The sequence below is a fragment of the Numida meleagris genome, chromosome 2 (assembly GCF_002078875.1).
Source record: "Numida meleagris isolate 19003 breed g44 Domestic line chromosome 2, NumMel1.0, whole genome shotgun sequence".
Classification (NCBI taxonomy): domain Eukaryota; kingdom Metazoa; phylum Chordata; class Aves; order Galliformes; family Numididae; genus Numida; species Numida meleagris.
In genome coordinates, this window is record NC_034410.1 from 60,035,258 (window position 1) to 60,048,392 (window position 13,135).

The 13,135-nt window shown below is 43.5% G+C and overlaps 1 protein-coding gene across 2 annotated transcripts in view; it reads left to right on the forward strand.

Moving 5' to 3' along the window:
- The window catches only part of GFOD1 (glucose-fructose oxidoreductase domain containing 1), a 71,939-nt gene extending 59,559 nt beyond the window's left edge, over positions 1 to 12,380 (forward strand). For both annotated transcript variants that reach the window (XM_021387001.1, XM_021387002.1), the window contains exon 2: positions 4,847 to 12,380. In XM_021387001.1, the coding sequence (XP_021242676.1) occupies positions 4,847 to 5,766 (920 nt within the window). In that variant the 3' untranslated portion in view covers positions 5,767 to 12,380. The remainder of the gene's footprint in view (positions 1 to 4,846) is intronic.

Here is a 13,135-nt window from a genome sequence, read left to right on the forward strand (position 1 = left end):
GTCCTAAGTTGAACAGATAGAGAAGCAGTCTTGCTGCAGTTCAGTGGTGGATACTCTTTTTAATTATTAGTTTTCTGTGAAAATGTGTCTGTCCATATTTAAAGCAGTCGGAGTAGATGGGAACAAGCTGTTGTGGTATTTTTCAGAGCTGATGAAGGCTGTGCCTCTTTACAGCTGCCATGTGCTCCCTGAGGCCTGGCCCAGGAGCTCTGCTCATTTGTAGGTTGTGCAGCTTGGGGACATCGCAGGGACGCTTGGGCTGCTGGTAACTGAGGAGCTAGGGCCTTCTGTAAATGAAGAACTGCAGACCTCAGCCATTTCAAAATCTGGAATTCTTACATCACCTCATTATTATTATTATTGTGTATTTACATAGAGAAAAAAAATGCTGCTGACCTGGACTGTATCTACTTCTTTCTTAGAGAAAAATAGATAACAGTCTCACCCCTTGTGACAGCAACAGGACCTGAGGGAAGGGCATGGGGCTGTGTCAGGAGAAGGTCAGGGTGGAGATTAGGAGGTTCTTCTCCAGAGGGTGGTCAGGCTGGGTGCTGGAACAGGCTCCCCAGGGCAGTGGACAGGGCCCCAAGTGCCTGAGTTCAGGGAGTGTTTGGACAGTGCTCTCAGATGCTGGGTTTGAATTTTGGGTGGTCTTGCGTGGAACCAGGGATTGGACTCAGTGATCCTAGTGGGTCCTTTCCAGTTCAGGATATTCTGTGATTCTACTTGTCGGTCAGCTGTGGGCTGTTTGGCTTTCAAAATTATCTCCACATCACCAGGACTTTCTAAGGCAAAGGCTGAAGTTCGCAAATAACCACATGACATCAGACAAAAATAATTATTGTAAGGTGATTGACAAACCGTTAGTAAAAGCATTGGTAAAATTTGACTTTTCTGCATAAGGTGCTTGAGAAATCTTTACTCAAAGGAGTGATAGCATCATCTATTTTCTTCTGTTTCCTCAGCTGCTTCTAGAGATCTGTTTGGACACACACTCCCTCAGAGATCTCTGTTCTTATATAACCTTCTTAAAATAATGACAGATTGGTATCTTAAGTTTTTGAGGTTTTACTTGGAAGATTCAGAACAGTCCAGGAGGGCCATTCAGCCCTTATCTTTTCTTGTGAAACACTGAGAAAACGCTAAATGTTAGTAGTAGTTTTGTAATGTTCACTTTAAAGAGGAACCAAGCAGTTGCTTGATGTTGTCATCTTCCACTCTTGAACAAACAAACCTGTAAGTCGAATTCTCTTGTATCAAACTCATGTCTGTACATGGTTTTAAGGACAGTGGGAGCACATTATACCTCAGTCATTGGCCTGGGGATCTGGTCTGTCTGATGGATGGACTCCTCCCATCTCCACCATTGTTTTTTCCTGCTGGAAGAGCTTGGGGGAGCAGAGCTATTGGGTCTAACCTAGTTCCCTCCTCACAGCCCCTACTCTATGGGTACACTGGGTCATTGTCACCACAGGACTGTGGTGCCTGTTCATGTAGAATCTTTGCAATTCTGGCCACCTGTGCCTATGGGAGCACTGTGGGATGGAGTGGGCATGAGGCATGTAGCTAACAAAGTAGTTTGTGCTGTCTGCCGTGGTGTGATTGTCAAAGATGTGTGAAATGACAAAACACATTTGCAGAATGATGAGGGGTAACTATTGCACTTTTCTTAGGGAATCTTGTCCAAAAGTAGCCAGGATTATACCCTAAGCCTAGGCCAGGGGAATGGGAGTAGATATTGTGTATAGGTCAGTTCCTCAAGAGTGCTCCTTCAGAGCCTGCAGGCAGAAGCGCGGGACTGTCAGCATTGAGAAGGATGATCTTGCTTCCACACTGCCCTCTGTGTGCATGTTACTGCTTTAGAGAATGGCTGAAAGGGAAGGTGCCTTTTTTCCTTCTTCTTTTGCAAGGGAAGCAAAGGGAGAAGAGTAGAAAATGATACTGTTTTGATCCTCCAATTTCTTATTCTAGCTGCATAAACACACCAGAATATTCCTGTAAATTGAATTAAGGAAACCTTTTATGTTCTCTCCCTTTTTCAATATAGCTAAGGTGGCTGCTTGCAGATTTGCAGCTAGAGAGAAGACAAAGATACATAGTGTGCACAGGCTCAAGTGCTGAGCAGTGTCATGCTGGAAGAGCTTGGATGAGCCTTAATGGAGTACAAAAGCTTTCTGAGCGCCAACCAGAAATCTGCTTAAATCCCTGACAGGGATGAGAGCACAGCATGTATTATCAGCATATGCACAGGCTCTAGGAACATTTGCATTTTGGATTTCCTGTAATTAAAAGGCTTCAAGCTTTCCAAAAAGGTTGAAATGGTGGAAAGAATAAATGTAAGACTCCACATTTTCCCTGTCTCCATACAAATATTTGGGGCTCTTCCCTTTTTGGTGCACGTGTGCCTGACTTACGATCTAAACAGCAATTTTTCTTCAACATAAGCAATGTGAAAACTCTTAAGTTTTTCTTTGTTTATAATCATCATTTGATATGTAGATAATGACAGCCCCATTTCCTGCCCCATCCATTCATGACTGAGCCCCCACTGCGCCTGGCCACTGAGCACGCAACTAGAAGTTTGTCCCCAGGCTCCAGTGTGTAATGAAAGTAAACCCTTTTCCTCACGTGCTCATGCAAAGCTGCATATCTTGAGAGGTGAGTGACTGCACAAATGTGAAATAAAATGAGACAGACACCCGAGAGGCAGGAAGACACAAGATGAACTGGAACAGAAAGTCACACATGTTGAACAGTGGTGAAGAGGTCAGATCATGAGGTAGTATCAGTGGGTTCTTTGGGGAGAAATGGCTTTTTCATGAAGATTCTACTGTAGGCAAAGTTTTGACTGGCTTCCCTTATTTTGTTAACAGTTTGCCAGACTATAATCTCTCTGCAAGGAGTCTGTGACTTAAGGTGGGCTATTATATTTCTGATCGTATTGTGGCACAGCTGGATCTAGCAGTTAGAGGAATATAGGGTAGGTAGATGAATGCAGAAACACATGCAAGAAAAATATTACTCAGAAGCAGGAACAGGAATGCTATAAAGTAGAAAATGGAGATTCATTCACCAGTAGTAGTCTGTAAAGATGAGAGAGAAAGGTGAGGAAGGAAGGCTGTGGCCATTGAATAGAGGATTCTTAGCTTGCATGAGAGGAAAATAAGTCTCTCTGTGCTTACCTGACTGTGTAGTCGGTAAATAGGTCAAGTTGAAGGAATCTTTCCCTTTTTGGCTGGTGGTGACAGCCCTCCCTCCAGTTTCAGCTACTCAAATAGCAGCCAACAAAGACTGGGAATAGGCGATGTGGATAAGCTGGTTATTGCATGTTTGGACTGTGACCCCCTTCTTATTGCAGTCAGACTGTTAAATATTCATGTAAGCGGGCTCAAGCAGATCCTTGCCATCTGTCTGTATTTATATGACTTCATCCAAACAGCTCCAAAACATGTAAAATTTTATCCTCACAACATCTCTTTAAAGAAAAAGGAATTCCTCCCGTCTTAAGGGAAAATGAATCAAAGCACAAAGAGATTGAGTGATTTACTGGATTTATTCATCTGGACTCCAGCAGACAGGATCCAAACTTAGCTCTTCTAAATGCCAGGCCCAGCTATAGCCCTGGGTTCCCAAGACAGAGTTCGTATTTAGTGCTATAGCATGTTTTTAAAAATAGCTCACCTAATATTGGTCATTAAACATAAAAAAAAATATCCAAGTATGAGATTATAAAGGAATGTGGAGCCCTAAAGAGTTTTCTTTTTCTATTATTCTGTGTCAAAAGCTTCAGTGCAGGCCTTATATAAACGCACCACTCCTTTCTGCTGTGATATATGCCTCCGGTCATTTCATGCTGAACCTGGGAAGGTGGAGAGTAATCTACCCTTCATCACACTCCACGTTGCTCTCCGCAGACGAGTTTCTGCTGTAGGTCTCTGCCTGTTATTTTGTTCATCTGTCACTATTTGTGTGTATGGATATAGAAGGAAAGTATTTGACAAGGAAAAATCAAGAAGAAAACCATTATTTAGGCATCTCAGCTTGCACTGTGTTCAGCTGCGTACCTTGATGGCCAGATAAAACAGGATCATTATGCAAGCTTCAGTAAACTGTGCACATATGGGTAATTCTGGGAGGGAACAGATTGTCGCAGTTATGTTTGACCTGTTTTAGAGCCAATGTGGCTCTCCCTTGGCACTGTGGTTATGTTGTTGACATCTCTCAAGAGATGTCAAAAAAAATGCCTGCCTTTTTCAGAATAGCGTGGTGTTTTGTGAGAAGCAACTCCTGCATTCTAAATTATGTAACAAGTGCAGTACTTTCTGTGTCTCTAGTGAAGGCACCTTGAACAGTCAGAATGGGAAGGATGAAGGAACAAAGCCACTGAGAAGACAAGCCCAGACCTGTCAGTGCACCTACTTTAAGTCACTGTGGACATGAGGCTGTGTGACTCATGTGCCACAGGGATTTGAATCTGAAGCTCAGCTTCAGTTCCTGAAAGCCCACACACAGGCAGGGCATCACAGAAGAGACGTGAGTGAGATGGCAGAGCTGAAGGGGTTGGTTTTGCGTCTGTTCCCAGAAGATAGCAAATGTGGGGTAGTAATCCACTCTACCTTAGCTTACCTTCTTATCTGTCCAGACTGTCACTATCATATTACTTAGAGGCATTTTCACTGTGGTGCTCGAGAAGCTGTTACATGCATGCCAGAGGGAATCTTTGTGTCTTTAACACAATTATTGAAATATTTTCTTTCAGAGGTCTTTCTCCTTGGCTTAGTTTGAGGCGATGAGTTTGCTCATCAATATATCTTTGTTGTTGACATTTTTTGTGAATGTTTTTCAGGCATTGGAAAAAATGTCATCTGTGACCGAACAGCGACTCCGCTGGATGCCTTCAGGATGATGACTGCGGCTCATTATTACCCAAAACTCATGAGCATCATGGGGAACGTGCTGCGCTTCCTGCCCGCCTTTGTGAAGATGAAGCAGCTGATCCAGGAGGGTTACGTGGGGGAGCTGCTGGTGTGCGAGGTGCAGGTTCACAGCGGAAGCCTGCTGGGCAAGAAGTACAACTGGAGCTGTGACGACCTGATGGGGGGCGGAGGTTTGCATTCGGTCGGCACCTACATCATTGACCTGCTGACGTTCCTCACCAGCCAGAAAGCCGTGAAGGTGCATGGCTTGCTCAAGACCTTTGTGAAGCAGACGGACCACATCAAGGGGATACGGCAGATCACCAGTGACGACTTCTGTACGTTTCAGATGGTTCTGGAAGGCGGTGTGTGCTGCACGGTGACTCTCAACTTCAACGTCCCAGGGGAGTTCAAACAAGACATTATTGTGGTGGGCTCGGCGGGACGGCTGATTGTTATGGGCACTGATCTCTACGGACAGAGCAACAACTCTCCTCAGCGGGAGCTCCTGCTGAAGGACTCCACACCGGTCAGCAACTCCTTGCTTCCGGAGAAGGCCTTCAGTGACATCCCGTCCCCGTACCTCCGAGGCACCATTAAGATGGTCCAAGCTGTCCGTCAGGCCTTTGAGGACCAGGACGACAGGAGGACCTGGGACGGGAGGCCTCTCACGATGGCTGCCACCTTTGATGACTGTCTATATGCCCTGTGTGTGGTGGACACCATTAAAAAGTCAAACCAGCTGGGGGAGTGGCAGAACATTTCCATCATGACTGAGGAGCCAGAACTGAGCCCAGCGTACTTAATCAGTGAAGCCATGCGGAAGAGCAGGATGTCTCTGTACTGCTAGCTCCACTCGGCTTCTAGGAAAGAATAGGAACCATACAGCTCTTAAAGGAAATGGTAATTCAGCCCTTTTGAAGGGCTTGGACATCTTGCAAACAGCTGTGGGGATAGGGGAGAAGGAAATACGGTGTTTGGATCAACTAAATCTGTTGGTGGCTAAATACCAAAGTGGCAAGGTCCTTAGAAATGCCCAAAATGGATAGGAGAGTTAAGAGCTGACTTACTTGTTTTAATAACAGTATTAGCTGGATGATTGGAGAGATATATCATGGACTTGTCTCCTGCTTGCAGGTGCTTTAGATTATCCAATTGTGTTTACTGTGAAAGGTTGGGAAGATCCTTTTAGATTTTCCTTACCTACCAGAGGGCTGTGAAGGTACTGTCATGTCATCATATTTTCTGTAGTGTCTGACATGAATGGTTCCTACCATGACAGCTGACACCACCATGCTGTACTACTACACCTCCAACCAACACACAGAATAATGGGATTTTGTGTGAAAGTGTTGCGATGCAGAAAATTTTGGCAGCTCACTTTTCATACAGCTTTTTAGGAGCTTCTATGTGTTGGTTTAGTTAATTGTTTTGTCATTTTCTTTTAAAGCACAATTATGTAGGAAAATGTGTAGCTTTTACAAAAAAAGCAGCCCTCAACTGCAGTGCATATGACCCATTACTGTGGGAGGGAGGGTCTTCTGTGAGCTCATGGTAAGCTTCAGTGTTTACTGTACAGATATGCTGATTGAAATGGGTTGTGAAAAACCTTCATGAATGGCAGGTGGCATGAAAAAGTGCTAGTGGGTTTTATTATACAGCTGAACTCGGGCTAGTCTTACAAAGGTTTACACTCAGTCTCCCGTGTGTGGGACTCACTTTTGAGTGAATTAATCTTGCATTTTGGTTTTAGGTAGATAACAAAATAGTAGAAATCTAACCCCAAACTGTGCGATGCTTAGGCAGTTCTTCTAAACCTTTGTGAAGTCACACTTCAGACATCCACACCAACAATTAATTTCACATAGCTCAACCCAGAAGCTTTCACCTCCACCAAATGGTGCTTGTGAATGAAAAATAAAAAGGGATGAGAAAATTTCCTGTTGTTTCCAGGGAAAAAACTACTGTCATCTATCAGAGGTGGGAAGAAGGACCCCACCTCTCTACCTGCTTCAAGTGGCTAGCTGCTGGTACTGTACTGGTCATTCCCTGTCATCAGTGCAGGGGTGGACGAACCTTCTTGATAAGTTTGTCTGGCTTTTTTAATATCTTAGATTGCAGTCCTGAGAAAATGTATTCTTTCAGTTCTTAAAAAAATATAGTGAAAGGCACATGTATTATCCCAGTAAATGGGGATGCTGTTTTTCTGCATAAAGCTGCTCCTGGGCTGTGTTTACAGCACTAGGTCTTCAGATAGGAAAAAAAGTAGAAAACAAGCATATAGCACTAAATTATATTAATCTTGATAAAAACCTTTTTAGGATTTTTTTTTTTTGCTTAATTTTGCCTAGGGGAAAGAGGAAAACATTTGGATGAACAGTAAATTAAAAGAGAAAATATGACCCTCTTTCCAGATTAGTATTGCCATTTTAGGTTAGAAAGAGTGCAATCAGAATAATTCAGATTTTTTTAAAAAGCACTCACAGTTTTGCTATTTTTAGGAGCGCTAAGGGCTTCTGAAGAGCTCCTTCAAATGAGTCCATCTGATTGCTGTATGCTCCTGCCTGTCCTGTTCCCAGTTTTAGCGCTGGGAAATTGATTTTGAACAGGAGGGTATCATTAGTGTGACTCATCTCATCTGACGCAAGCCAGCTAAGAGTCAGGTATGTTGTCCCCATCAGCTCCGCAAGGACATGGTTGTCAGTACAGAGAGCTCTCCACAGGGTGACGCAGTTCATCCTCAGATTAAGATGGAAGCTGCTGCCTCCTGGAAACTCCAGTCCTCCTCCTTTGTCTGTGCAGAGAATCTTGGCTTCTGTATTTTTAGGTCACTTGTGTTAGGAAACGTGAATCCCACCCCAAAATTATTGGTGCATGCTTGATTTTTAAAGGGCATGTATGTGTGACCTTTCATGAAATATTCCCTGAAGTGTGAGAGCGTGACTGATGATGGAGTAATGTAATACTACAAAACCACAGCCAAACATAGAACTGTTCCTGTCCATATTGTTCTGCCAGTTGTAGCGATTGTGTCTGGGGCGGATCGTGTTTGCAGAGGCCTCAGGCAAGCTTTCATTGTTCCTTCTTGGAAGAAACTTTTGACAAGTTTGAATGTTTTTCCTACAAAAGATTTATCTGAGAATTCCCGTAGTAGTGTCTGTGCCAACAGGAGTTTCCCATTGTAATTGTCATGGTATACCATGATGTACAGTTCCAGCCCTTTAAAATGCACAGAAAAATACAGAAGACCAAATTTGATCAAGAAATTATCCCTCTCCCCTGAAAAATGGAATTAGCCCCAAAGGGATCAAGAGAGAGTTTTCGTATAATAAGGCAGAAGCCCTGTATTGAAAATAGAGGCAAGTTCAAGTCGTGAATGTAAGCACAGTAGATAAGTAACCGTGTCTAGTTACATATCATCCAAAACTGGAACTAAACATGGACCAAAGTGTTTGTGAATCTTGCTCCTTAGTGGTTTGTGCTGGAATTGCTGCTCATGTCTTTGCACCTTATGTGGTTCACGAAGTGAACAGCTTTTCCTATCTACATTTTACTTTTTTCTGTGTCATTCTGGGTTTTGTGATGCCAGCTGGAAGAAGATACGCTGGAATCCTAGACAACCATCCCCGCAGTGAGCTGTCAGCAGGTGAAACACAAGGAACAGGGACAGTGTCACTGACCTCAGCCGTTCTGTCCTGGATCCGAAGGTTTCAGTGACAGTCATCATCCACTCTCTGTGCAGACTTACAGTGCAGAACTTGCTGCTTTGCAGAAATAGAATGTAATGCTTTGGTTACAGAGCCACCTGATGCTTGTGTTAGTCCTGGCTTTTCGGATCCTGTACAGCTTGCTGTGTGACCACAGCTCCTAGAGGGGCTGCCAGGGTGAGCAGGGGCAGGGGCAGGGAGGCCTTCTGTTCTGACAGCAGCACAGATGTTAGGCTAGATTGAGGTGAACTGTTACCTAAGTGGGACAGCAGCAGTGACTGCATACGTTCAGGATTATGTGACAATTTTTCCATTCTCTAGGAGGTGAAGATGCTGTAGGGCCGAGTGTAAAGATGCTAAACTTCCACCTGGCTTAGAGGAGCCAGGAATTGGTTTATTTATAGAACATATACTACTGTTCTAAAAATAAATGTTACTTTACGGTCTGGGATCTTCCTTGGCAGCATGAAGCTCTGCTCTTTTGGTACAGCTGAAAAGTACATTGGATTGCCCTAAGTAGCCTTTGTGGTTCCTGCTGGCTTTGAGAATTTGGGCAGCAGTTAGAAGAGATGTACTTGATTGAACTCCAAAGCGGTACCGCACCAGGGAACATGCATTTGGAATTGCACTTCTAATGCTGTTCTTTAATGCTTTGCCACAGTGTGTGAGATGAACGCTGGTAGAATTGGTGCAGGCCTAATAGCCAAACTGAGGCTGCTGCTGGAATTTACAGTAGCCCCCAAATGAGCTTGTTCATACAGTAGATGATAAATGTTAATTCCTTTTTCCCAGAACTGCTGTTGAGAGGCTCTTTCCTTTGCCATCTACTTGTGCACATAGGATAGTGAACATTATGGTCTGTTGTCAAAGACAAAAAGAGCCACAGGGGAGATACGGGGTGAAGTGCTCTTCTGCACTGCGGGAGGGTCTTCCAGTGCTGGGATGGTCAACTGAGAGGTGATTTCTTGTTTTCAATGGGAATTGGATTGGGCTCCACACCAGGGGTAGTAGGGCAACCCTTCCCTGTGTCCCTGTGCTCCTGCTAGATGCGTGCACAGCCTCGGTGCTGACCTCAGTGTAGTCCTGCGTGGAGGTGTAAGACCTCTGCAAGAGCTTTGGGTTTTCCTATATCTAATATTGTGCATGTGTTAAATTAGTAGTACTTTAGCTGTGTAGATAAAAAAAATATTGAGTAGAGATGGTATGTCCTTACCCATGCAGCCGATAAGGCAGAGAATCAGGGCTTGCGTAGACAAGTTTAGGCTCAGGATGGACTGCTGCGGAGTTCATCCTTGGCTTTGGCTGAAAGCATGAGAAATTCCTGCCCAGCCAGCACCGGGCAATCAGAGGCACTCTCCACTTTGTACTTAGTGTTTCCTTCTTTTGAATAGCTTTTGAATCATCATGCAGGTGAACAGCTGTCCTGGGAGTTCAGCCATTCAAAGAAGGAGGATTTTCTGCTGTGTGTGATCACAGCACGAAGACAATTCAATTTCTATTACCTTGTTTATTTCTGTGTGCATACAAAAGTGGAAAAGACCCAGACAAGTTAAAATGATTCTCTACCAAAAAAAAAAAAAAAAAATGCTGATTTTATTTCATGGGTAAAGATAAACGTAGTAGCTTGATGGTGTTTTTGCAGAGATTCAGAAATTACCAGTGACAGTTGTTTGTTTCTGGGAATATTTAAATTTGACTTTGTTCTCTTACCTTCGGTATAAAGTATCACAATTTGTGAAGTCTCTTCACTTTTAAGTTCTGTATTTACAGAGGTCTAAATGCACCCAGCAGATGTTTGGCTTCGTGCAGATACTTAACACGTTGGCTTGGTGGTCCAGTGGCCCAGTGACGTACCCTTAAGAACGTAGGAAGCATAGCACTGGGCTGTTTGACCTCTGCAGCTCTCTCTGGGTATTTAGGACCGGTTGTGAAATAACAGGATTGTTCAGGATGGCAGCTTCTTCTTGTTGCTGAAGTTGTTACTTGTGGGGAGCAAAGCTTGTAAATTTTAGAGATGATGTATGACTGAATAATAATTGGCAGTTGTATCTGCTTTAAAATTTCCACTCTCTTGAGCTGCTGGATGGAGTATCTCCAGTAAAAACAACTTCCCCTTAACAATAACTGCCCACTTCCATTTGCTTATGAGAAGAAGAAAGTTTTGGTAGACAGGACTATACATAATGTTGCATTCATGAACCGGTGTCATAACCTTATGACTTACTGAGTGTATGAAGCCAGAGCCCAGGCAAGTAATGGCTTTTTCAAAGCTGCCAAATCAAAGCAGTGGGGTTGGAGAGTGATGGGTATCAGCGTGGATCAAACTGAAATAGCTTTTATTCATCGTTTTCTGTTAAATGAACAAACAAAATAGCTGTGGTCAATCTAAAACTGAACACAACACAAGCAGAAGGTCTTTTTTGGTTGTTAGTTTTTTGGTTTTTGTTTTTAATTTTGCTTTTGGGATGAAGTTCCATTTCTAAAGAATGCTGTTTTGAAATGAAATTTTTTAAAAATCCCTTTTATTATGTTTTGGCATTTGTGAAATTAACTGTTTGGAGTTGTGTTTTTTTCTTGTTTTGTTTTAGGTTCATACTTTAAAAAATCCTATACCTGTTCAGTGGATACCACTGCCCTTGGGCAGGTCCAGCTCTGAACCTGCACCCTTGCAGTGTCACGCAGTGACCCGCTTCCAGCATCTGAATTTGGCCCTGTGGGTTTCATTAGTATCTTCTTGTGACAGAGGGAAAACTGGTTCATTACATGGTGTTGGCTGTAGATAATCAAAATACCGTTTGCAGCAGTGCCAGCCATCGTCTGTAAAAGCACTTAAATCTATTAATGTGTTTACTGTGGTTATTTATGACCTTGCAGCCATCCATTACTCTCTTTTCTTTTAACACCATCCATCAGACTCGCTTACCTCCCCTTCTTTCATTCCATTGCGAGTCAGTAGGCGAGTCTCCCCGTTTCCCCTGAGTTTGCTCCCAGTCTGTGTTACACGTGGCATACAGGGTGGCTGATGTATGACTTGAAGTAACTTTTGACACGAATCCATTAAAGAAGGTGTTAGCAACACAACCACTCAAGTACATGGCATACCTGATGCCCCTGCTAGGGCAGGAATCAAAGCTCCCTGCTGTGCCGTGCTTCACAAACGACACTCACTGTTTCTCTCTGTACTGGTTTTATTTGATTTTGAAAATGAGAATTTGTTCAGTTTGTTGCTGTGTCAATATTAAGTATATATTTATTGTTTTTCAGACATACATACATATATATAAATGCTATATATATATAAAATGTCAACGCATGGACATATGTACAGTAGATATTTTAAAGAGCTATTTATCAAGAAAAGTAAGTGTTATAAGTAAACAGAGTTTATATTTTATATATTATGTAGATAGCAAAAAAAAAAAAAAAGCCACAAAAAAAGGTGTTTAAATTATAGTAGGACTTTTTGGGGTGGGGGGGTGGGGTTGGAGGGACGGTGAGGGCCGGTTCCAGCATTTTAAACAGCCAAACTACTTTGTACGGAAGCTGCCTGCTGTGCCTCTCGGCTGCAATATCTGTTTGTTTCTTCTTCTGGAAGATGATGTGCATTGTTACTTTTACATTGCTTGGGGAATGTAGTTAGTTTATTCTCAGCCAACTGGTATGTGCTGCTTAAATCATGGTTTCCTGTTGTTCTGCATATTTGCATCGATGGAATAAAAGGATCTTAACTGGCAAATAAAGACATAAAAGGATGTGATCCCAGCTGTCATTTTTTCCCCCATTCTGGTGGAAGGAGAGAGGGAAGGAAGGTTTAGCGCTGACCTCTTTGGGTTTTAATGCTGCTGCCAGGCCTGAGCTGACGCTTGTCAAGCCACGAGTCCAGGGAGACAGCTGGTTTTATTGCCAAAGGGTGCCACCAAAGGCAGTGTGTCCGGCAGCAGAGCAAAATGAGGGCATAGGGCATCCCTCCTGGGCACAGCCTGGAGACCCCGGATGACCTGGGATGCCTTTCCTTCCTCATCCTCAGCTCTGTCCAGTGACCTACATCTGCCCAGCCCTCGTCTCATCCCTTGTAACACCTGCTGCACTGTTGCTGGATAAAACCTCACCAAGTACAAAGCAGGAGATCATAAGAAGCAGTGGGAAATCCTAGGCTCTGAGGAAAGATTTATTGCTTTTAAGATGTTGCAAAAAGGCCAGAGCATTCCCAGTGCTACTTTGTCTATTTTGCAGCAGAGCACTCAGGAAGATGCTGGGTTCTGCTCGTGTCAGTGCTCGCTCGTTTCCCAGGCACCAAGAACGTGCAGCGAGGCCGAGGCAGCAGGCTGCGAATGAATGGGAAATCACAGCCATTGACAATGCACACCTCCCTCAGATCACGTGGTGTTGTGAACTGCAAATTTCTTGAATCTACAAAAATCTGCACAGTGGTTATAACATTTACTTGAACACAGAAATGCAGCATTGTACTCATTTCCATTACTACCATTGTAGCCATACTACTTTAAAGAT